This window comes from Quercus robur, chromosome 10 (assembly GCF_932294415.1).
Source record: "Quercus robur chromosome 10, dhQueRobu3.1, whole genome shotgun sequence".
Lineage (NCBI taxonomy): Eukaryota > Viridiplantae > Streptophyta > Magnoliopsida > Fagales > Fagaceae > Quercus > Quercus robur.
This window is the reverse complement of record NC_065543.1, coordinates 49,379,109-49,403,642: the sequence shown is the minus strand read 5'-3', so window position 1 is coordinate 49,403,642 and position 24,534 is coordinate 49,379,109. Positions and strand designations below refer to the sequence as shown.

The 24,534-nt window shown below is 38.0% G+C and overlaps 2 protein-coding genes across 4 annotated transcripts; one reads left to right on the top strand and one right to left on the bottom strand.

The window, feature by feature from the left end:
- Nucleotides 1-1,791: 1,791 nt before the first annotated feature.
- On the top strand, nucleotides 1,792-9,720 carry LOC126702690 (rhodanese-like domain-containing protein 11, chloroplastic). 2 transcript variants are annotated; one of them, XM_050401513.1, is made up of 10 exons: nucleotides 1,792-2,011; nucleotides 2,354-2,449; nucleotides 3,718-3,825; nucleotides 4,183-4,279; nucleotides 4,570-4,609; nucleotides 5,036-5,110; nucleotides 7,650-7,737; nucleotides 7,908-7,975; nucleotides 9,136-9,208; nucleotides 9,304-9,720. In XM_050401513.1, the coding sequence occupies exons 1-10, from the start codon at nucleotides 1,883-1,885 to the stop codon at nucleotides 9,385-9,387; spliced, it is 858 nt and encodes a 285-aa protein (XP_050257470.1). In that variant the 5' UTR covers nucleotides 1,792-1,882; the 3' UTR covers nucleotides 9,388-9,720. The 2 variants fall into 2 exon arrangements, with proteins under 2 accessions (XP_050257470.1, XP_050257471.1); XM_050401514.1 differs by having other exon boundaries at nucleotides 1,844-2,011; nucleotides 2,354-2,508.
- Nucleotides 5,197-12,134, bottom strand: LOC126702688 (cytochrome P450 71AP13-like). 2 transcript variants are annotated; one of them, XM_050401511.1, is made up of 3 exons: nucleotides 11,164-12,134; nucleotides 10,138-10,807; nucleotides 5,197-6,174 (listed from the first exon to the last, which is right to left on the bottom strand). In XM_050401511.1, exons 1-2 carry the CDS (start codon nucleotides 12,091-12,093, stop codon nucleotides 10,163-10,165), a joined length of 1,575 nt encoding a protein of 524 aa, XP_050257468.1. In that variant the 5' UTR covers nucleotides 12,094-12,134; the 3' UTR covers nucleotides 5,197-6,174; nucleotides 10,138-10,162. The 2 variants fall into 2 exon arrangements, with proteins under 2 accessions (XP_050257468.1, XP_050257467.1); XM_050401510.1 differs by lacking the exon at nucleotides 5,197-6,174 and having other exon boundaries at nucleotides 10,055-10,807.
- Nucleotides 12,135-24,534: the final 12,400 nt, after the last annotated feature.

Sequence of the window (24,534 nt, the reverse complement as noted above, 5' to 3'; positions counted from 1 at the left end):
ACACTATTTATGAGCCTTTGGCTCTTTTTATATAGTTATATAGTTATATAGTTAATATATATGCCAGCTTATATAAATATTTAAAAGAAAAAAAAAAAAACACAAACCGATAACTGGAAAAAAAAAAAAAAAAAAAAAAAACTTTAGACACTGTAGAAATTAATGTTAAAATGTTGTGGACTTAACATTTTTTTATTTGATCTATAAGAAAATGAGATCGCAACAATTGTGAAAATATTGTGATAAAAATAAGTGTTGTAATATTTTTCAAAACATTTATTTTTAGTCGTGGTTGGTCACAATCTCATATTTTATTATTTTATTTCGACTTGTAAGAAATTGACACGTCAATAATTGTGAAAATATTGTAAAATTTATTGTGTCAGTATAACAATATATATATACCAGCTTACATAAATATTTAAAAGAAAAATAAAAACACAAACCGATTACTAAAGAAAAAAAAAAAAAAAACTTTAGGCATTGTAGCTATAGTGCCAGTCAATAATTGTAAAAATATTGTGAAATTTGTTGCATCAGTATAACAATATATATACTAGCTTACATAAATATTTAAAAAAAAAAAAAAAAACTTTAGGTACTGTAGCTACCGTGCCGGTTAACTAAACCAAAAACACTATATATAAAGAAGAAAGAAAAGACAAAAAAAACAAAAAGCACAAAATAAACCGAAGAAAAAAAAAAAAAAAAAAAAGGGACTCACGAAACCAAAGCACTGTTGTCGCTATAGTGCTCGCACAGTGTAAACACACTGAGTGCACAATGCCGAAGCATGCAGCAGTATAGCCGCTTTTTATATTAAGATATATGTGGAATTTGTTCTCACAACAAGACAAATCATATTAGATCCAAGACAAATAATAATAGGATTTTCTTTTTCTTTTTAACTTTTTAGTTTATTTATTTATGAATAATTTTTTAAATTCTAACTTTTTCAAAGTTTAACTATATTTTTTTGACAAAACAGTATTTTATGCAATTTCAATATTCGGTAGTGAAAAATCTTTATCAATGAAAAATATTTTTTAAAATCTACTGAAGTTAATCCAAAAGAAGCAAACTATTTTTTTTTGGCTTTTGTAACATCTTTTGAATAATAATAATAATAATAGTTGGAATAAATATTGATTTCTTTTATATATAAGGAAGTGATATTCTAATCTTTGACTAGATTATTTCACTTCTTATTTATGAGACATCCCAAAAATTCCATGGAATAATAGTTTAGTGAAATTAAACCTAATAGTCCATTTGAATTGAGGAAGAGGAAGGGGGGTAGAATAGAGTAGAGTAGAAATGACCCAAAATTAGTCTATTTTCAACTAACTCTACTCTACTCCCTTTCACTTTCCTTTCATTCTCTCTCAATCCAAATGGGCTGTAAGACCTAGGATTTACCTTACATCTCAGGCCAAAGAGCCCACTACATGAATACCGCGTGTAGTGAAATAAATAGCGCTTTAGAAGTGTAATGAGTGATAAGATTGTTATTTCACAAGTATAAAAGTTTTTGTGGGATGGGAGGATAAGGGTTGAAATTCAAGTTTCCAATAGGAAGTTTCAAATATAAATACATTTAAATTAGGCTAAAATAGATTTCTATATTGGATTAAAAAAAAGAGTGAAATAAGTAGCTAGAAATATAAAAATAAAAATAATAACAATGAAATAAAATAAAATTAACAAAATGAGTTCTTTCTAGGATTAATGCTGTTTCGAGCAGAGCATTTATCCCGGATAAGCTTTATCCTTACTTTTTATCGTGTCAGTTTTGTAATGGATAAGCAAATTCCAAACCTGAAATCTCAACACTTACCGTTTCACTGTCTCACCCACAAACAATTGTCACTCACAAGTCACAATGGAAGCTCTGGGACTTCCTTCTCTTACCATTTCATGCTCGAATTTTCAACTAAGAAAGGTCTCCAACATATCTAAAAGAGAGCTATCTGCTCTGAAACTCAGTCCCTCTTGCACAACCCACCTTTTGGTATGCAAATTTTCCAACTTTTCCTTGTTCTGATTAATGGTTTTCATTTATTTTTTTTGTGGGTGTTTTGTTTTTGTCTGTGTTTGGTTGCTAAGAAGATGAAAGAAAGGAAAAGAAAGTTAAAGTTTGTGTCTTTTTTGGTTGCTTTTAGTTTACTTGATGAGAAATTATCAGCTTGACTAAGAGAATTTGGTGTGTCAGTGAAATGGTTGTGAATTATGGAAACTTTAGGACCCAATATTGAGTTTAATTTTACTACATTTTCACAGTAAATAATGAAACTTTTGTGGTTGATATATAGCTCCTTGTTTCTAATGTGGGTTATCTTTATATCTAATTCAGCATAGGAGTACTATTCGAATGCAAGCCGATGGTGAAGATTATGAATTGAAGCAAATGAAGGATATGGCTGCTGCCAGGAAGAGATGGGAAGCTCTGGTATTTTGTACCCCAAAGTAACAGCATTTTTATGTTTCTTTTGGGCATGGAGTAGATGGGTTAGTAAGAAAACTAATGAACTGATGTTGTTTTTGCTAGCTGAATCTAATTTGAGTTGCACTTTGGTTTTGAAAAGTTGCAATGTCTTGCTTTTAAGTGAATGACAGAGCCTAGCTACAGTTTCTTAGGTGCTATATAAATAAATTTAACCATGTGACTGCATTGGCCAAGTAGTTGAACTTAGTTGTCCTTGGGGAGATAATACCTTTCGTGTTGCATTGGTCAATGTAGCCATGTGGCTAAATTTAATTGGGAAACCTCAAGTACAACACCTAAGTAACTATACTTAAGTTTTTTTGTTAAGTGTATTATGGTTTTAATCATTAGCACTAACCTGCCAAAAAATTGAATTTATGGGGTCTGCTTATAATTGAAATCCCCATTACTTGAGTGATGGGTCTATAGTCTATATTACATTGTTTGAGAAGATTCCAGTTTTTAGGAAGATTAACTAGTGAAAAAAAAGAGGAGAATTTGGATTCTCTCAATAGAATCAGGTTCCATATAACATTTTAATTTCTTTTACTGATAAGTAATCATATTCCACATAACATCCCTGATACATCAATTATTTTCTATGTTATTTCAAAGTGCAAGCTCTTGACTTTAGCATGTACTGACATGTAGAGAATAACGTAAAAGATTGTATAGGTCAATTTTGTCAAACAATCACAGAGGAAAATCCTAGGCACTGCCCTTCTCATCTGAACAAGTCACTGCTAAATAGGCAGTCAGTAATATTTTCCGAAATGATTTCAATTACAATGAAATTTAATGATAGGTGTGCAGATGATTGTTTACATACTCATTTTGTACATTGATTATTGAAAATCGTTGACCAGATATTTATTTGCAAATATTGGTTGTTCAGAGTTTGTGAAGGGTATGAGTGCTTTGACATATATGATCTCTAAGATTAATAGTTTTCAGTTCTTTGGGGCTTCACTTAACATTCTGAGTCTATATCTGTTGTAAAAGTGGTTAGCAAGATACTCAATTTCAGATTGTACATACCCTTTTGCCTCTCTTGGGCCATGTTTTGGCCAGTAAGGCATAACTTTGTAGCCATCACCTAGATAAATTGATTATGCTGATAAATGTATCAATTGCAGTTTATTTACTATGATTGTGATGAAATACCTCTTTCCAAATGAATTCAAATTGCATGGCTCAGGAATTCCATGTCATGTTTCTACTGTTTGTCATAGGTCAGGGAAGAAAAAGTGAAAGTTCTTACACCGAGGGAAGCTGGATATGCAATTCAGCTAACTAACAAAACCCTACTTGATGTTCGTCCCTCTACTGAACACCAAAAGGTGGACAGGTTTACTTTCAATTTTAAGTTTCTGAATATTATTTTTGGCTCACTGCTCATCAGTTCTGCATAAACGGGTTTTATCACTCCACATCTGTTATGTATTTTATAGTTTATTTGGTGATTATTGTGATAGCTTGCAATAGTGATAAATACCATATTTTTCAGGCATCTTGTGCAATTATTGTGGTAAAATAATTAGCTCTTATTAACTATTTCTCATTACTAAACTCGTTATCTAAAAAATTTTCACTTGTACTGTTTTCTTTTCATTTTTCCTTTTCTTAGTTAATTTTTATAAAGCATAATGGCTCTATCAAGATTCTTGAATTATCATTTTCTTTTCCTTGCTTTGAAGGCATGGGTTAAAGGCTCAACCTGGATTCCAATCTTTGATGTTGATGACAAGTTTGACGCTGGAACTCTGTCCAGACAGATCACAAGCTTTGTGATGGGTATCAAACAACTATTGCTAACTTGTCTTCTGTAATTGATTTTTTTTCTTTTCTTTTTCTGCATCAATGATAATGGATTGCATCATGAATGGTTATTGATTAATATCATTATCATGTCTCATTGGCATCAAGATAGTACTAATTTTGGTGCTTAGAGGCTAGTATGACATGGAATTTGGCACTGTTGACTATAATGAAATGCTAGTTCCTTTGAACTATTTGGATAAGTTTCCTCGGAGGCTTGGACTTTGTGCTGGTGATTTTGCTAAATTTGACTAATGTTTGTGTAGGAGGTTGGTGGAGCGGTGTGCCTACATTGTCTTACAATAAGTATGTCAGGAAGTATTCCTTAACATCTAATTTTGGGTAAAATATTATTTTGGTTTTAAATTTTACCAAAAGTTTGTTTTTTGTCCCTGAACTTTAAAAAGTTTGTTTTTTGTCCCTAAATTATTCAAAAATTCATTTTTTCATCCCTAAACTATTGAAAATGTTTTACCTTTTGTCCTTGAATTTTACCAAAAAAATTTCTTTTCGTCCCTAAACTATTGGAAAAGTAAATTTGTTTTTATCCCTATCTTTATCTAGAAACTATTAAAAAAACTCTTTACAAATTTTAAGGATGAAAAAATAACTTTTTAAATTTTAGGGACAAAAAACAAGCATTTGGTAAAGTTTAAAGACCAAAATAGTATTTTTCCCTTTAATTTTATATACAATGCTTGGCTTATTATTGTTTTTTCCTTTCTTCAACAGCCAGTTCTTGTCAAAGGTTGCGGAGAAGTATCCAAAGGATATAGACCTTATTGTTGCATGCCAGAAGGGTTTGAGGTGAGCTTTTTATTTCACTGGGCTTTCAGATACTAGTGGGTTAATACAGAGTCATTACTATTTCTGCTTGTTGGAGAGAATTGCAGTTGTGATTTTAACACTAAGCATTTGGAAATTCCTTCTTTTCAGTTTGAATTAGACTATGCTTTGTTTTGTTTTTTGACAAGCAATAACATTTTTGAGAAGAGAAAAACTTAAGCACACAGGATGTGTACTCAAATTTCCTAAAATATTACAACAGAGAAAAATTAGGCTCTAAAGGAAAGATAGCTTTTGAATTCTACATTGAATGCTCTTCACTATTTCCAAGAGTACAAGACCTCTCAAAATAGCAGTCTCAAGAATAAATTCTTTAACTCCATGGTTGAAAGCTCCTTACAATTGAAAGTGCGGTTATTTCTGTCCCACCATATCACCCACATTAGACACGGTGGGACTATCTTCTAAACAAACAGGTTGCCATGAGTAGTAACACAAATCTTCCACTCAGATAGTACATCCACAACTCTCTCTGGTAGGAAGCACCCAATGAACCTCAAACATGGTAAATACAAAAGAGTACATCTCCTTAGCAGTAGTTCAATGAATTAGTAAGTGATCCACTGTTTCACTACTACACTTGCGCATACATCTATTCACCAAGGTTATAACCCTCCTCATAAGGTTGTCACATGTAAGTATTTTTCTCCTTGTTGCTGGACAAAGAATGCCACCCTTTTGGGAGCCTTTGTACACCATACACTCCATGGAAAAGTCATTTTATAGGAGCCTCTCAAGGCCTCGTAATAGGAGTGAACTTACCATCTCAACCTACTAGGGCCCATACCTTTTGGGATGTTGGAATAGAAGATATCGAAGGAAAAATCAACTGATTCCAGTTTCCAATCATTAAAACCACATACAAAATGAATTTTCCATGTACTTCTCTCTCCCTCATTCAACAACTCCAAACAAGAACAAACATAGCATTCTTCTTTACTACTAGAGAATAGAGATCTGGATATAACACCTTTAAAGGTTGGGTCCATGCCAAACATCATGCCGAAATTGTACTCTGGGACCATCTGCAATAAAATATTTGACGTTATTGTACTCTATAGATTATGTTTTATTATGCTCAGCAAAGCATTACATTCAAGAACATATAATACAAACATTTTATATTGTCAGTTTTATTATGTCCCCGATCTTTTTCACAGGCCTTTGCTTTTTATTGTATTGCGTGCGCGTGTGTGTGTAATATATAACATTCAGTCGTATAAATATGCGGAACTGATGGAACTGTTTGACATTCAAGGAATGTCCAAATGCTAAACTATAGGCTGAAAAGGCTATAAGTAATGGTGATAGAAGTTATTTTCTCATTCTATGGAGATTGTACTGGACAATGCTTATATTTTCTTCTAAAAGACCATCTTATTGAGAGATCTTTGTCGTTGTTTAAGCCATAAAGTGGCTGAGTCATCCTCATCCCTGAACATGAAACACTAATATGAGGGATAAACAAGTACAAAGTGAACTTCCAGTTTTGCAGGTTTTTTTAGCCAATTCAGTTGTAAACCACGTGATCTCTCTCCAAAAAGCGACTTTTCCTAGGTCAGGTTCTAGATGGCATACCTCTGTCGCTTGTTCTGGTTGGAATTTATGTTGTTGGACTGGCTCAAAGCACTTGTCACTAAATTGAAACATATGTTCCAGCTTGGGTGAGAAGCAGAAGGGTTCCACTCATAGCCCTACCTTTAGGGCTGTAAATGAACCAAGCTGTTCATAAACAGCTTGGGCTTGGCTCAATAAAAAGCTCGTTCATGTTTGTTTGTTTATAAATAAGCCAAGTTTAAGCTTTAGTTTTAGGCTTGTTTAATAAACGAACCGAGCCCAAGTAAAAAAATATTGTTCATGAACTAGCTTGTGAACACCAAGGCTCGATACAAAAGTAACAAAACAAGTTGAGTTTAAGCTTATTTATGAGTTTGGTAATAAAATTGATATGAGCTTGACAAGTAAACTCATATCATTCTAAGATTTTAATTAATTATAAGTTGAGACCACTCATCCAAACCAAATAGACTAGATAATAAACTTGATATAGGCTTGATAATATACTTGTGTTGGATCTCAAGCTCAAAAACATGATATTGAGCTTGAGTTTGGGATTAATATTGAGCTCGAGCTTTGCTTGACCAATGAATCAAGCCAAGTCAAGCTGAGCTCAAGCTTTTATACTTTATAACAAGTTTAAGCTTGAACATTATTTGTAGGCTTGTATCAATCTCAAGCCAAACTTGAATATTCTACTTTTGCTGTCGAGCCGAGCTTGAACATTCACTACTCGACAAAGCTCGGCTCATTTACGGCCCTGCTACCTTTGACTTTCATAGTTGGTTTTGGTGTCCTACATATACTTAATAGATAAATTATTGAGGGATGCAAATCACCTTTACATATTGAAGAATCAAACACAAATATTATACATGTATCATAAAGAATGCTATGTGCTATTTTGTCTCTCCTCTCATTCGGGACTATAATATACTGGCAGATCTTTAGCTGCTTGCGAGCTACTATATAATGCTGGCTACAAAAACCTTTTCTGGGTGCAAGGGGGCCTGGAGGCTGCTGAAGAGGAGGTATTTGTTATGAGTGGTCCAGGGACTTTGATGTTATTAATATTATGATATTATATCATGTTCTTTCTTCTTTTTATGATAATTAATAGATACCCTTTTCTTTCTTACTTATGTTCTGTCAATCAAACATGAATTTGAGAATATAATGAGTTTCATCTTGTGTGGAGCAGGATCTTATCAGAGAAGGTCCTCTACCTTTTAAACTTGCTGGAATTGGTGGGGTTTCAGAGTTTCTTGGGTAACAATCTAATTTTTTTTTTCTTTTGAGAAGTATCATAAAAGGAAAATGAATTGATTGAAATTTTTCTTTATATTTTTTATTCAAATGGAAATATAGAAATTTCCATGCTATATATCAATATAATACAAGGCCTTAGTATACATTAAAGATTATAAAGTATACATGCTTGTTTCCCGGCACCTAATCTCAATAAGCAGTTTACCAAACCAGAAGATGATGTCAGCACTAACCACTGCAGATTTCGACATTGTCTTTGATGCAGGACAGCCTAGGCTTCAATACCTAGAACAGTCCCATGGTAAACCTTAGGCTTCACCACCTAAGGGTTTGGAATCACCAACAAACACAAAAGCATTTTTGCAAAGAAATCTTTGATTAATAATAATAATCTAAATAGTCTTAATACTAAATAAACCATCTGGACCTTTATAGAGCTTCCAGGAAATAAGAGATAAAGATAAACAATAAATCCTAGCTGAACTCAAATATTAATCCAAACTAATCCCTACCCGAGAACATGAAACTTAATTCCTATCACAACTCAAACTAAGCAAATAAAAACTTAAAATATAAAATTATCCAATGAAATCGAAAATAAGATATTGAAATAATTTCTGGTTGTGCTCCCGCATCAGTTTTCAGATGCATTATCCAGTAAATGCCTGTAGATTGGATTTGGCATTTTTACCAAATCAGTTGTACCCACTCTGAACCATGAAAAATTAGGTCTTGTTGGGTTGCCGGTTGGCACCAGCCACACATCTTAATGTGATGTCTATGCAAATGACTTACTGAATTAAAGTCCATGACTTGGTGACTGTGTGTCCTCATTTCCTTGTGCCAAACCAAAGAGCTTTAGCTCAAAAGGCACCTCATTAAACCATTAGAGTGGAGTGATGTGGAGGTATGTTTGTGGGTTAAGATCTATTGAGTGTATGTGTTAACTTACCAAAACTTTCTTCATTTCCTCATCTAGTACATCTTTACCTTATAAGAAAATAAGTGCTTGGACTTGATTTGTGAGACTTTCTTTCTGTAACCCAATTATATTCTCTATCCTTGAGTGATTAACATATATCACTGTGTGAATCGAGGGACTTGTTCATTTATTATAATTTTAACACAGCATTGATAACCTATACCGTTAATATCTTCAGTTTTACTGATCAACAAAGAGATGCAGCTGCAAAAGAAGGATGGAGTTACCGACTAATGTTTTCTGCCCGTCTGGTAATTATTCTCTTCCCCAAATTGGTAATATATAAATTACCTTTTACTCTTTAGCCCCTGACCTGAATAGACTAATATGATCATTTATGGCACAGGTGGGGGTCTTTCTTGTTGCTGATGCCTTGTTTATTGGTGCTCAGCAAGTAGGTCATTATCTTCGGGATATAAGGTCTCCCTGAGGTTCAGCAGCTGGGTTAAAATGTATTCGATAGAAATATTGAGAGAGCACCATATGAAGATGAGTTGCCCAATATCACAATTTTTCCCCCCCTGGAAAAACCGAAAAACTGCTTTACAAAGCTAGTTACACTTACATGCATGCTTTCCAATATTAAATTTCGCCACTGTGCATCTTTTTTATGCTTTTTGGTTGTGTTGTGTTTGAGTGTATTCTACCATGTTCTGTTGCGGAAATAATCGAACAGCGGTTGTCTCCGTAAATTTTGTTAAAATCATTCTGGCTTGTAAAAAGAAGTTCTAGCTATACAGTCTAAAATATAACATTTCTACTCGTAATGTGTATTAGAAAGTTTTTTTTTTGTCTAATTATGTATCCTTGCATAATCAAATGTATTTAGTTGCCTAAAATATAAAAATTCAGGAACTTGTTCTCTCTCTCACTCTCCATTTTTTCCCTGGAAGTTGGGAGATGAAATATGACTTTAGTATCATTATTATGAACATATGTTGACATTTTTCATTGCAATGTAAAGTATCAGCACTTTGTTGCCCGCAACTCCCAGCCTTTTCTTGATCAGGGAATTGCTAATTTTTGGATGTCAACAGTTATAAATTTGCTCCTTCAGGCCCTCAGGTTCATATGCAGTGCAGATGCAAGCTCAAGGATTACATTAAACCTATTACCTTATTTCAGAATACAAAATGCATTATATGAGATTAAAACATTAGATATTTTTATTCCATTGTGCCTTGTGCCAGGGCCCAGGAGGATGACTAAATCTTTGGATTATCATTATGGTCCAAGGGAAAATGTGGTTTGGCAATGACAATCAGATTAGCTATCCTGTGCATTGTGATGCCAAAAGCCTCTGTCATGTCTAAATCTTTAGCTGTAACACCAGGGGGAAGCTCCCAATCAAAGCTGTGTAGAAGTTGAGCCAAAGCAAGCTCAACACTCGCTGTTCCAAATGTGATAGCTGGGCAGCTTCTTCTACCAGCACCAAAAGGTATCAGCTCGAAATGCTGTCCCTTGAAATCAACAGTGCTACGGCTACCCATAAATCTTTCTGGTTCAAAAACATCTGGATTTTCCCAAGATTCTGGGTCCCTCCCTATTGCCCAAGCATTGACAAAAAACCGAGTTTTGGCTGGAATATTGTACCCATTAACGTTCACTTCTTCCATGGATTCTCTTGGGAGTAATACTGGAGCTGGAGGATGTAACCGATAGATCTCTTTAATTACAGCTTTCATGTAGTGCAGCTGAGGCAGATCACCCTCCAAAACAACTCTTCTGTCTCCAACTATTCTCCTTACTTCAGCTTGTACCTTTTCCATGACTTTGGGGTTCATGATAAGTTCTGTCATTCCCCAGTCAAGGGCGATGAAAGTTGTATCAGTCCCTCCAGCAAACATATCCTGCAGTTCAAAACCCATAGAATTTTAGAAATCCATATGACATAATTAAATATTTATGGATTTGGAATTAAGACATTTCAAATCCATCATTTTAAAATTCAAATTTAAATTCAAGTATCCAAACGCAATCTTAGTGTTATACCTTAGGTTTCTCAATTAAATTCAATACATGATTGAATTGATCATTTATTGCCATGCAATCAAATAATTTAATTTAATTTAATTGAGGAATAGAGTAATCTGTATGCTAAAACTTAAGAAGGTTCTTTATCCCAAAAAAAAAACTTAAGAAGGTTTATATTCAACTAGTTGGGACTTCATAGAAATTAGGGAAGTGAAAGAGAGTGCTCACTGACCAAGATGATAGCTTTAATATTATCTGTGGTGAGTGGCATTTCATCATAGCCATTCCTCTGTATATCAAGTAAAACATCCACAAGATCCTTATGCTCCTCTTTTTCTCTTTTGGGATTTTCATGCTCAGTCAGCAACTGATCAAAGAGTTTATCAAAGCGTTGAAAAGTATTCTGCAGTCTTGATTTCATGCCTGTTAAGCTGTGTATGAACTCCATGGAAGGGAAGAAATCTCCTATGCTAAATCCTCCAAGCAATACTTGATACTCCTCAAGCATCTTTTGGAAACCATGGCTATCATATTCTCCTCCTCCTGAGAAATCCCTCCCAAATGCAACCCTGCAAAGAACATCATTTGCATATAGTCCAAGCATCTTGGATAGATTGGTGGTGCTGGGATATGACTGTGCAACTCTACATACCAAACGTGCTACTTCTTCCTCTCTAACAATGCTATATGATTGAACCCTGCTGGCACTTAGTAGTTCAAGTATGCATATTTTTCTAATATGCCTCCAATAAGCACCATATGGTGAAAAAGCAACATCAGTGCAATTATAAAAGAGGTGTTTGGCTGAAAAGATTTTTGGACGGCTTGATAGTGCAAGATCATGGGTTTTCATCACTTCCTTGGCTAGTCTAGCTGAGGAAACCACAACTGTTGGGACCTCACCAAGTTGAAGGTAAATGATTGGTCCAAATTTTTTAGCCAGACTCTGCAGAGAGAGATGAGGCATGTTGCCAAGTTGGTGAAGGTTACCAATTATGGGTAGCCTTGGAGGGTTTGGTGGGAGATTGAATTTTCTTTTCCCTGACTTCAATTTCATGAAAAAACTCAGCAACACCGCTATGAAAATGGATGCAAAGAGCAAGAAGGGTTGGAAGCTCTCCTTTGGCCATGAAAGAAAAGCCATTGGAGTTTTAGTTGACATAAAAGAGAGAAAATGATTCCCCTTATTCAGTAGATGGTCATCTATTTATATTTGAAACTGTGATTTCTCCAAAAGATAAAGTTTGGCTATACAAACTTCGTTGTAGCTATTGGTTAAACTCTTTTTTAAAAAAATTATCATGACTACATATTTTGAAAATCTAATCGTCGGATTGCATGTTTTTTTATGTCCTTAACACCCTTATCAAATTTCATATCAATCGGATGTTATTTATTATTCAATTCATAAACTTATTTTATACATAATCTTATACTACAAAAACTTGAAATTCAAACATTTGATTAATAACATAGTTATTAATCTTCGATCTTCTGGAATTTTTACAAGCATGGAGGATATGAAAAGAAAATGTAATCCAATGATAAATTTTTCTAAATCCACATTTAATAAAAAAATATTAAGTAGAGTTGTAGTCAAACTAAGTTTATAGCGAAACTTTGTTATTTTCTTTTTCTAAAACATTTGTTTATGGACTTTTCTTTGCCATAGTTCTGAATTTCTATTACAAGCTTTTCGGTCACACAGTTTTTCTTCATGATGAAAAATCCTATTACTACCATCAGAATTTGTCACTATAGTAAATTATGAAAAGAATGAAAAATTTTAGATACTTAGGGGTGTGTTTGGATACCGCTTGTTTTGCTAAAATTAAAAAATTATTATTGAAAGTACTGTACATAAAAGTAAAAGTTATTTGAAATAGTATAGTGGGGCTCATGAATAGTGCCAAAAAGTGCAGTGGGGCGTATAAATAGTAACAAAAATAAGCTAAATAGTGAAATAATTTTAATTTATAATTCCTTCCCAAACGCATGCCAAGTATTGCACTTCCTATTAATTATTAAGTTATTAACCCTATTGCCTTGTTCTTTTAGTTTTTTTTTTTTTTAAGTACAAAATTTAATTATAAAATTGGTTGAAGTCTAAGGTTATTGTAGGGACACGATTTGGGTCAAACCGCAGTTGAGTTGGGTTCGCACGTAAATGGGCCCATACAATATCATTTGTAGAGAGTGGGATCGAAAGGCTAAGTCATGTTTATCCGGCTGTGGTTTTGTTAAGATATTTATGGATGGTTCCAATATCTTTGCCTCTGAAGCCCTTTCTCCTTTCAGTGGGACTGGAGGAGCCCCTCTTTTAGGTTACATATTTTTTCTTTTATACTCGCATGCGTTTAATTTCCTTCGTCCACGTGTAGGGTCGACCCTTTCAAGACTGATACTTGTCCCATCAATCTCAGACCTAAGTTATTGAGAGTTGTTGATAAAGTTAGTGGATAAGGCTCTGTTAGGCGCAGAGATATGCATGGGGAAGGTGACAAAGGAAGCCTCTCTTAGATATTTTAGATTTCCCCTTCGAGCTCGCCCCTTTACCTTTCTGCCCTTTTTCTTGGGTCAGCCGAGGACTGCACTGTCCTCGGCTGCTTCTCCGGGCCAATTGGGCCACACTATTCTTGAACTCTGGCCATGACCTTTTTAGGCTTGGGCCTTTGGACCCTTCATCAGCAAACGGGCCTGGCCCGTCGATTATTGGACCCCACAATAGCCCCTCAAAACCCTGCTGTCCGGCCCCTTGGTCGGAGAGGGGGGTTTTGGTAACTCCGAGCCTTCATTACTGCTCATTTAATTCGGCCCTTGATCAACGTTGGCGACTCTTCACCTCCCCGAGGAACGCGCCGGTTTACAAGATGTTTCCCTCGGTTTACGCGTGATGCGCTTATACCGTTTGGTTATCCGTAGCACGCCTTTAATTTCTTCCTTTTACGAGACCTCCCTAATCTTACGGTTACTGATAACGTGGGGGAACGAAACGGATGCGCATTTATTCGCAGATTTCCTTGGGGATCAGAACGTGTTACGTGCCCTTGTCTTACTCCCTTATATAAAGAGAGAAAAACCAGAGGTGATTCTTTCATATCCGAATCCCTTAGGCCCTTCTTATAGTTCACTTCTTCCATCTGGTTACTCCTAATCCAATAATACATCCACCATAGTAGTCGGCCATGAATGAATCCTTCCTTTTCCAGAAACGCCATGCCCTAACAAAACTTCAGATGGCTCGGTCAGGGCAAGGATGGCGGAGACTCAAGATTTGCCTCCCCATTCTTTTAGCCAAAATCCGAAGCAGGGACTCGTCACACCTTACTTCCGGTGTGACTGAGTCGAAAACCTCCCTTGTCATCTCCATCCGCTCTCTCATGAGCATACCTAATATGGCTCCTCTTCTCCCTCTTTTGCTCCTTTTACTTTCTTTTCATTGCTTCCCTCTTCTTCTCCTCCTTCCTACTCATGTCCTCCATCTTCTTTTTCCCTTGCTTTCTTCAGTGACAAGAGCTTGCTGAAGTGCTTCCATGTGTTCCAATTCTTCTTCCTTCTCTTTCTTCTCTGTAACAGGTTCTTATTCTGATATGAGCAGTACTGAGGCAAAGGTTTCAGAGAGATTTTGAAGGCGATTTCAGAAGACACCTGGCGGTTTACTTATCTGTATTACGGATGTTATTACTGCTTCGGCAGTTCATTTTTGTATAGGCTTGTGTAAGCCCTTCCTTGTACGTTGTAATAATAATTTTCTATATCAATAAAAGTTACTGTTATTCTTATTTCGCATGTTCTGTTTATATGTTTTAATAAATTTACAAGTTCTGCTCGGCACAGTAGTATAGCATTTGAACCAATGACAACTAAGGCCAAAATACTTGCTAATAAAAAGATGCCATAATAACTTTAACAAAATTATTATTCGACATAACAATCCGACCAGTGAGGAACGAGACTTACCTTAACATTAGTCGCGATGGGGACTAAGTGCTTGATAAGGTGTAAGAAGTGGTTATCCGAGGACATGTCACCCTTTCAATGAGCAATTTCCTTAGGCTAACGATCATCGGTTCGTTACGCCGTATTCTTAACACACTGGCCTTAACCTTTCCCAGTATTTAAGCCGAGAAACTTCTCCATCCGAGTAGTTGATTTATCAATAGGCTTGAGTCCGAGGACTTCGCACAGCCAGGGTTTTGTTTGGGAGTTATACTTTTTCTTTAAGGTGCTCGGTTTCCCCATAGGCTTGAGTCCGAGGGCCATGCAAGTCCTAGGTTCTGTCCAAGACTCTGAGTTCAGATTCTCCCTTTCATAAGGCATTTCCCAAGGCGCCAAGCAGGGGTTGTCCTCGGCCAAGGCCATTGCTCGGCGGGGGCCACAGTACCTGGGCCCTCAAGCAAAGCGGGCCCTGGGCCACGAATCCACTTAGCCCATGAATTAAGAGATATTTCTGCAACTTCTGGCCACGTGGTGCTCTCTGATGGCACAGTGACCGAGGTGCGCCTTTACGAGGCTCTTTAATCTTGTGGTTGCAGTTGATGTTGGAAGTTGAGCCAGAATTGTTTTGTCTGTAGCGTTCCTTGGGACGCCGCATGAGTTGACTGCTATCACCTTGTCTTTTCAAATAAATGGGAGGGAGAGAAAGTTGCTTTATATACGCACAAATCCTTCAGATTTTCTCCCACATCACAGCTTCCATATCCGGAGCTCTCCTCCCTTAGCATAACATGTTTAAGGTAAGGGTTGGGAAGGCGGAACTTTCTCCGCCGCAGATGCACCCTGCTTTCATGAGACTCAGAATAGTACGGTATGGGCGGAGGAAACTTAAGTTCAGGAGAATACTTCATTTCGACCGAGGGGGAAGGGAATCTTCCCCTCTTTTAGTCAAAATCCGAAGCAGGTTCTGTCCATGCCAGAATTTTGGTGTGGCAGAAGAAAGATTTTCCGCCATCAGCGCCTCTGCTTTGCGGCAGGCGTATGTTTAGAGAAAGCCCCTCAACCTCCCACTCCCTGCACCTTTCTTTCAACGGTGTCAGGCTCAAGTTGGGTCTCTTTGGCTGTTTGAGTTGTGGGCATGTGAAAGCATTGAGGAAGAATAAGGTCTGGGGGCTGTAGCCAACCTCTCCTCCGACCTACTCCCTCAGCTTCATTTTATTCTCTTGCATCTTCCTTTCTTTTCGGTTATGTAATGATCTTTGGCACAAACTGACTCTAGCTTTTCGTTGTACACTGTACTATCTCATTGCTTTAGTAAAAAATGGCGATTTCTTTACTTGTTCTGAATGTTGTTCCTTTGATAAAACTATTTTGTGAGTTGGTGTGCTCCATGTGTGTGTTTCTCCTCGGCAGTATTTAAAGCAAGAACTCTTGAAACACGATCCAACGAATTCTAATCTATCGACACTATCAGGCAGAATAATAATAACTCATAGTAAGTTAAACTTAGGAAACTAACCAAAATAACAATTGAACGTTCCATAGTAAGCACGAGAATATTGTATGAGGACGACAAATTCGAAATAATTCATCCGAGGGAGTGACCGAGCACTGCATGACTTCAGTTATGCTTTTGGAAACATGTTACTCCATTCCATACTGGTCCCTCTAGTGTTGAGGATCCGAGGGCAAACTAGAGAATCCAGGTAACACAGCTTTTCCTTTTAAGTAGTTGGTTTCCCCAGAGGCTTGGGTCCGAGGATCATGCAAGGCCTTGGTTCTGTCCAAAACTTGTATTTTTCTTTTTAAGCAGTTGGTTTCCCCAGAGGCTTGGGTCCGAGGACCATGCAAGGCCTTGGTTCTGTCCAAAACTTGTATGCTTCTTTTTAAGTAGTTGGTTTCCCCAGAGGCTTGGGTCCGAGGACCATGCAAGGCCTTGGTTCTGTCCAAAACTTGTATGCTTCTTTTTAAGTAGTTGGTTTCCCCAGAGGCTTGGGTCCGAGGACCATGCAAGACCTTGGTTCTGTCCAAAACTTGTATGCTTCTTTTTAAGTAGTTGGTTTCCCCAGAGGCTTGGGTCCGAGGACCTTGCAAGGCCTTGGTTCTTTCCAAAACTTGTATGCTTCTTTTTAAGTAGTTGGTTTCCCCAGAGGCTTGGGTCCGAGGACCATGCAAGGCCTTGGTTCTGTCCAAAACTTGTATGCTTCTTTATTTGCTTATCTTTCGAAGGTTTAGCTCCTCGAATAAGGTGGAGGAAGCTGGCCTGATGTTTGAAGCCCCTAGGCTTGCCCATGTCGTTGACACCGTGGAACGTAGCCCCTAGTGGGAGCCTATGTTAGAATAGCAACAATGTGTCGCCGGTGATACAGGCATCCTCATAGTCCCTTGTTCAATAGAAGCTCAACCTCGCAACCGCTCGAGCTAACACGCAAGCCTTCCCACAGACGGCGCCAATTGTAGGGACACGATTTGGGTCAAACTGCAGTTGAGTTGGGTTCGCACGTAAATGGGCCCATACAATATCATTTGTAGAGAGTGGGATCGAAAGGCTAAGTTATGTTTATCCGGCTGTGGTTTTGTTAAGATATTTATGGATGGTTCCAATATCTTTGCCTCTGAAGCCCTTTCTCCTTTCAGTGGGACTGGAGGAGCCCCTCTTTTAGGTTACATATTTTTTCTTTTATACTCGCATGCGTTTAATTTCCTTCGTCCACGTGTAGGGTTGACCCTTTCAAGACTGATACTTGTCCCATCAGTCTCAGACCTAAGTTATTGAGAGTTGTTGATAAAGTTAGTGGATAAGGCTCTGTTAGGCGCAGAGATATGCATGGGGAAGGTGACAAAAGAAGCCTCTCTTAGATATTTTAGATTTCCCCTTCGAGCTCGCCCCTTTACCTTTCTGCCCTTTTTCTTGGGTCAGCCGAGGACTGCACTGTCCTCGGCTGCTTCTCCGGGCCAATTGGGCCACACTATTCTTGAACTCTGGCCATGACCTTTTTAGGCTTGGGCCTTTGGACCCTTCATCAGCAAACGGGCCTGGCCCGTCGATTATTGGACCCCACAGTTATAATCTTACTTAGTAAAATAAATATTACTACATATTTTTTGAAAATCTAACCGTTGAATTGCATGTTCTTTACGCTCTTAACACACATGTTAAATTTTGTGTTAATCAGATATTATTTATTATATGATCTATAAGTTTATGTTTTATGCATAATTTTAAATTACAAAAACTTGCAATTTAAATACTTTATTGATGACATAATTATTAATTTTTAATTTTATAGAAATTTTGTAAGTACGAAGGATATAAGAAAAAGATGTAATCCAATTATGAATTTGTCAAAATTCACATATAATAAAAAAATATTAAGTAAAACTATAATTTAATATTATAATCAATTTTATAGTTAAACTTTGTCTTTTCTTTAACCTCTCTTGGAGTTTGTGCTGCAGAGTACAGAAGATATTAGTGAAGTTACTGTATGGAAAATTATTGAGAAGTCAGTGGTTGGAAACTTGTTCTTTTTTTCTTTTTTCCTAATCTTTTCATTTTTGACTTGTTGTAAGTTCTTTAGTCCACAGTCAGTAGATTGTGATTCATCCTTGGACCGACCCCAAAAGAAAAATATCTAGACCCACTGACCTAGTGCACTGTACATTTTGGACCCAAGCTGTGTCACTAATTTACATCCCCACAGAGAATCATCATATTACCAGAAGGAAATTATCTAGCGTCTTCACAAGTCACAACTTCGAGTTGGATTGAAATTTAGTACAAATACAACACCAGGTGATGAGATTAAATTTAACGGTGTGTCCAATGCCTTGACTATTAATGAGTTGAGTACAGTAAGAAAGAGAAGCAGGCACATTGACATGAGGACATAATTAGTGAAACTTTGATGGTTAGGGGCAACTCTCATAACAAGTCAAGTAGGATAAGCGCGCGCGCACACACACATATATATATATATATATATATCTAAATTTAACGGAGCCACCGACAAAAATTTTAGAAAATATGAGTGTGCCTATTGTCCAAGGGGAATTGGATAAAATCTCCCTTTTGTCCCTATGTTGAAGTAAGGTAGGGCCATTCGCTTGAGTTGCTCAACCACCCCTTAGCCCGGTGCTCATGACGCGCTATGGAACCTCAACCGTGCCGGGGGGGACCTAGCAGGGCATAGCTAGCGGCAAAGGAGCTGACTCGGTGCTGCAATAAAGTAATCCAATATATGGTTTCACACGTTCATTTCCAATACTAATCGTAAAACACTATTGAGCAACAAGATGTTGAGGTCCATGTTTTTGAAGAATAGAACAAGATGGATTTGAAGGCAGATTTTAGCAAAGTAGTGATGTAATTTTTAGTGTGCATGACCTTTACCTTTTGTGTAGAGATTTTTTATTTTTATTATATATTTTTTGAAGAATCTTGTGAAGTGATTTTAGAAGGCATGGGTTGCTTGACCCCTACCTCTTGCCACCTCAATTCACACTCAACTCAAAGATCAAAAGTTGCAGTAAGCTTAACTAATAAACTTTTTTTTTTTTTTTAGGTTCGATCCTCGCTTATATCAAAAACCAATTGATGTATTGACTTGATTATAAAAAGCAATTATCATAGAGTGGATTCCATATGTTTAAAATGCTACCTTCTCCATAAAATTTAAAAAAAAAAAAAAAAAATCTTCAGTAAATCAATAGCCCAAAATCTTCAATAATTACGACTGATGAACACTTCTAAATTTAAAATATTTCAACAATTGTACAAAAAACATGTTTGACATTTATTAAAAACTTGCTACTCTGCAAAAGCTCTTTGCCCACACTTTCTCTTCATAGACTGATCGTTGACTTTGTGTCATATTACATTTTTTACTCAAATCAATTTAGTTTCCTTTCTAACTTTTTGCATGGATTGCAAATTTAGGGTATATTTTCCAATTTAAGGCTTTTCAATGGTTTTAAAAAGAAAATGTTTTTCATATAATTTTTTTAATAACAATAAATATTGATAATCTTTAGTGCTAGTCAAGCTACAAAAAAAAAAGGTCTTTTTTTTAAACTAATTTTTAAGATCATAATCAAACACAAAAATGAGTCAATTTCGTTGAAACAACTGACTGTTATTTGAAAAATCTAAATCATACAAACAAAAATGAAAATAAAATAGGCTAAAGTTTGAGTGTACTTGTGGGGTGACGATTCTCAAACGGCCCAACGATTACGTTGGGCTCGCAAGTGAAGGATCCCTCACAATAAAATTTGTAGAGAGTGGGCTTGAAAGGCTAGCGTTTGGTCACAGGGCGTTGGTCCAAACTGGATTTTAGGGAACTCAGGTAAGAAAGGACTACGGTCAGGATATCCAAGCCCTACAGCTTTGTAACTTGAGGAATTGGACTCTTCGGATTATGTCCGAGGAGCACTAATGCCTTTCTCCGGTTACCCAGCGATGGGTTTTCCGTGGTGGTGTACATATATTGTCCAGGCCTTCTCATCCCTGGAGTTTTTCCCAGGAAGTGAGATGGGATCCCCCCCCCTTTCTTTGTTACCTTACGTTTTCTTTTATACTAGCCTACTTCGTTGTCCTTCGTCCACGTGTAGGGTCGACTTTTCCAGGACAGATATTTGTCCCGTCAGTCTAATCCCGAAATGGTTGGAGATGGTCAATAAAGCCTAAGAATCTGGTTCTGTCAGGTGCAATGTCATATCAATGAAGGGTATTAAGGACTATTTCCCCGAGATATTTTCTGATCTTTTAAGTTTGCTTGTATGCCACTTTCATCAATGAGACTTTGGGTCTGCCGAGGACTAAGCTGTCCTCGGCTGTATCTTCGGGCCACTTTGGGCTTACTATTTTTGAGCCTGGGCCCTGGCCTCCTTCAGTTTGGGGCCTGTGGACTCCCCATAAGCGAGCGGGCCGAGCCCACAAACTATTGTGCCCCACATTAGGCCCTCAAAACCCTGCTGTCCAACGTCTTGGTTGGAAAGGTGGGTTTTGGTAATATCAAGCCTTTATTGCGGTTCATTCAATTCAGCCCTTGATCAACGTTGGCGACTCTTCACCTCCCCGAGGAATGCGCCGGTCTACAAGACGTTTCCCTCAATTTGCGCACGTTGCCATTATGCCATTTGGTTATCTGAAGCGTGCCTTTAATATCTTCCCATTTACGAGACCTCCCAGATCTAACGGTTACTGATGGCGTGGGAGAACGAAACGGCGCGTTCTTCTTTATAGATTTCCCCGGGGATCTAAACGTGGTATATACTCTTTTCTTCGTTCCCTATATAAAGAAAGAAGACAAAAGGCGATTTTCTCATATCTGAATCCCTCAGGCCCTTCTCAGAGTTCACTTCTTCCATCTGGTTATTCCCTATCCAATAATACATCCACCATAGTAGTCAGCCATGAATAAACCCTTCCTCTCCCAGAAACGCCATGTCCTAACAAAACTTGAGATGGCTCGGTCGGGGCAAGGATGGCGGAGACTCAAGATTTGCCTCCCCATTCTTTTAGCCAAAATCCGAAGCAGGGACTCGTCACATCCCACTTTCGGTGTGACTGAGTCGAAAACCTCCATTATCATCTCCACCCGCTCTCTCATGAGCATACCTAATATGGCTCCAGTGTGCTAAGAGTTAGGATTGAGGCAGGGACTAAATGCCCTTGCTTCTTCCTCTCTTTGTTCACTGGCGCCATCCTTTGATTCCCCTTCTCCCTCTTTTGCTCCTTTCTTTTTCTTTTCATTTCTTCCCTCTTCTTCTCCTCCTTCCTGCTCATGTCCTCCATCTTCTTTTTCTTTTGCACTCCTCAGCGACAAGAGCTTGCTGAAGTGCTTCCATGTGTTCCAATTCTTCTTCCTTCTCCTTCATCTTTTCTATATAAGGTTCTTCTCCGTAAAATTAGCCGAGATGGGGACTAAGTGCTCGATAAGGTGTAAGAAGTAGTTATCCGAGGACATGTCACCCTCCCGATGAACAGTTTCCTTAGGCTGACGATCATCAGGTCGTTTCGCCATCTTCTTAACACACTGGCCTTAACCTTTTCCAGTATTTAAGCCGAGAAACTTCTCCATCCGAGTAGTTGATTTCCCAAAAGGCCTGAGTCCGAGGACTTCGCACAGCCTGGGTTTTGTTTAGGACTTATGCTTTTTCTTTTAGGTACTTGATTTCCCCCATAGGCTTGAGTCCGAGGACCATGCAAGTCCTAGGTTCTGTCCAAAACTTATGTTTTTTCTTCTTTTATGTTCCTGGTTTCCCCTTAGGCTTGAGTCCGAGGACCATGCAAGTCCTAGGTTCTGTCCAAAACTCTTTGAGTTCAAATTCTCCCTTTCATCGGGCATTTCCCGAGGCGCCGAGCAGGGGTTGTCCTTGGCAACGGCTATTTTTCGGCGTGGGCCACAGTCCCTGGGCCCTCACGCAAAGCGGGCCTGGGCCGCAAATTCAATTACCCCACGAATTAAGAGATATTTCTGCAACCTCTGGCCACGCAGTACTCTCTGACGTCCCAATGATCGAGGTGCGCCTTTACGAGACTTCTTTAATCTTGTGGTTGCAGTTGACGTTGGAAGTTGAGCCAGAACCATTTTGTCTATAGTGTTCCTTGGGACACCACGTGAGTTGACTGCCACCACCTTGTCTTTTCAAATAAATAGGAGGGAGAGAGAGTTGCTTTATATACGCACCAATCCTTTAGTTTTCTCCCACATCATAAATCCCATATCTGGTGCTATCCTCCCTTAGCATAACATGTTTAAGGCGAGGGTTGGGAAGAAAGAACTCTCTCCGCCGCAGAAGCACTGTGTCCTCATGAGACTCAAAATGGTAAGGTATGGGCACATGAAGCATAAGTTCAGGAGAATACTCCATTTCAACCGAGGGGAAAGGGTGTTTCTCCCCCTTTTAGTCAAAATCCGAAGCAGGTCTTGTTCATGCCAGAATCTTGGCGTGTCAGAAGAAAGATTCTCCGCCATCAGTGCCTCTGCCTTGTGGTAGGCAAATATTTAGAGAAAGCCCCTCAACTTCTAACTCCCTGCACCTTTCCTTCAGCGGTGTCAGGCTCAAGTTGGGTCTCTTTTGCTGTTTGAGTTGTGGGCATGTGAAAGCATTGAGGAAGAACAAGGTCTTGGAGCTGTAGCCAACCTCTCCTCTGATCTACTTCCCCGGCTTTATCTTATTCTCTTGTATCCTCCTTTCTTTTTGGTTATGTAGTGAGCTTTGACACAAACTGATTCCAGCTTTTCATTGTACGCTGTACTATTTCTTTGTTTTAGTAAAAATGGAAATTTCTTTACTTGTTTTGAACACTGTTCCTTTGACAACACTACTTTATGAACGGGTGTGCCTTATGTGTGTGTTTCTTCAAGAATATTTAGAGCAAAATAGCTTGAAACATAATCTAACTAACTCCAATTTACCAATACTACCAGGCATTATATCGATAATTCATAGTAAATCAAACGTAGGAAACTAACCGAGATAACAGTTGAATATTCTGTGATAAGCGCGTGAATACCGTCCAAGGCTGATAATCTCTAAATAATCCATCCAAGCAGTCGACTGGGAAGCAGGGAACTCCGATTGTGCTTCTGTGTACTTGGTTTCCCTATAGGCTTGGGTCCGAGGACCATACAAGGCCTTGGTTCTGTCCAAAACTTGTAAGATTTCTTTTTTGTACTTGGTTTCCCCATAGGCTTGGGCCCGAGGACCATACAAGGCCTTGGTTCTGTCCAAAACTTGTAAGATTTCTTTTTTGTACTTGGTTTCCCCATAGGCTTGGGTCCGAGGACCATACAAGGCCTTGGTTCTGTCCAAAACTTGTAAGATTTCTTTTTTGTACTTGGTTTCCCCATAGGCTTGGGTCCGAGGACCATACAAGGCCTTGGTTCTGTCCAAAACTTGTAAGATTTCTTTTTTGTACTTGGTTTCCCCATAGGCTTGGGTCCGAGGACTATACAAGGCCTTGGTTCTGTCCAAAACTTGTAAGATTTCTTTTCTGTACTCGGTTTTCCCATAGGCTTGGGTCCGAGGACCATGCAAGGCCTTGGTTCTGTCCAAAACTTGTAAGATCTCTTTTCTGTACTAGGTTTCCCCATAGGCTTGGGTCCGAGGACCATACAAGGCCTTGGTTCTGTCCAAAACTTGTAAGATCTCTTTTCTGTACTTGGTTTCCCCATAGGCTTGGGTCCGAGGACCATGCAAGGCCTTGGTTCTGTCCAAAACTTGTAAGATCTCTTTTCTGTACTTGGTTTCCCCATAGGCTTGGGTCCGAGGACCATGCAAGGCCTTAGTTCTATCCAAAACTTGTAGGATCTCTTTTCTGTACTTGGTTTCCCCATAGGCTTGGGTCCGAGGACCATACATGGCCTTGGTTTTGTCCAAAACTTGTAAGATCTCTTTTCTGTACTTGGTTTCCCCATAGGCTTGGGTCCGAGGACCATGCAAGGCCTTGGTTCTGTCCAAAACTTGTAAGATCTCTTTTCTGTACTTGGTTTCCCCATAGGCTTGGGTCCGAGGACCATACAAGGCCTTGGTTCTGTCCAAAACTTGTAAGATCTCTTTTCTGTACTTGGTTTCCCCATAGGCTTGGGTCCGAGGACCATGCAAGGCCTTGGTTCTGTCCAAAACTTGTAAGATTTCTTTTTAAGTAATTTTTTTT

Coding starts and splice junctions, on each gene's coding strand:
- LOC126702690 (XM_050401513.1), top strand. CDS start 1,883: ATGGAAGCTCTGGGACTTCCTTCTCTTACCATTTCATGCTCGAATTTT. Junction 2,450..3,717: donor GGAAGAGATGGGAAGCTCTG/GTATTTTGTACC, acceptor TGTTTGTCATAG/GTCAGGGAAGAAAAAGTGAA. Junction 4,610..5,035: donor CCTACATTGTCTTACAATAA/GTATGTCAGGAA, acceptor TTTCTTCAACAG/CCAGTTCTTGTCAAAGGTTG.
- LOC126702688 (XM_050401511.1), bottom strand. CDS start 12,093: ATGTCAACTAAAACTCCAATGGCTTTTCTTTCATGGCCAAAGGAGAGC. Junction 10,808..11,163: donor ATATTAAAGCTATCATCTTG/GTCAGTGAGCAC, acceptor TTTGAACTGCAG/GATATGTTTGCTGGAGGGAC.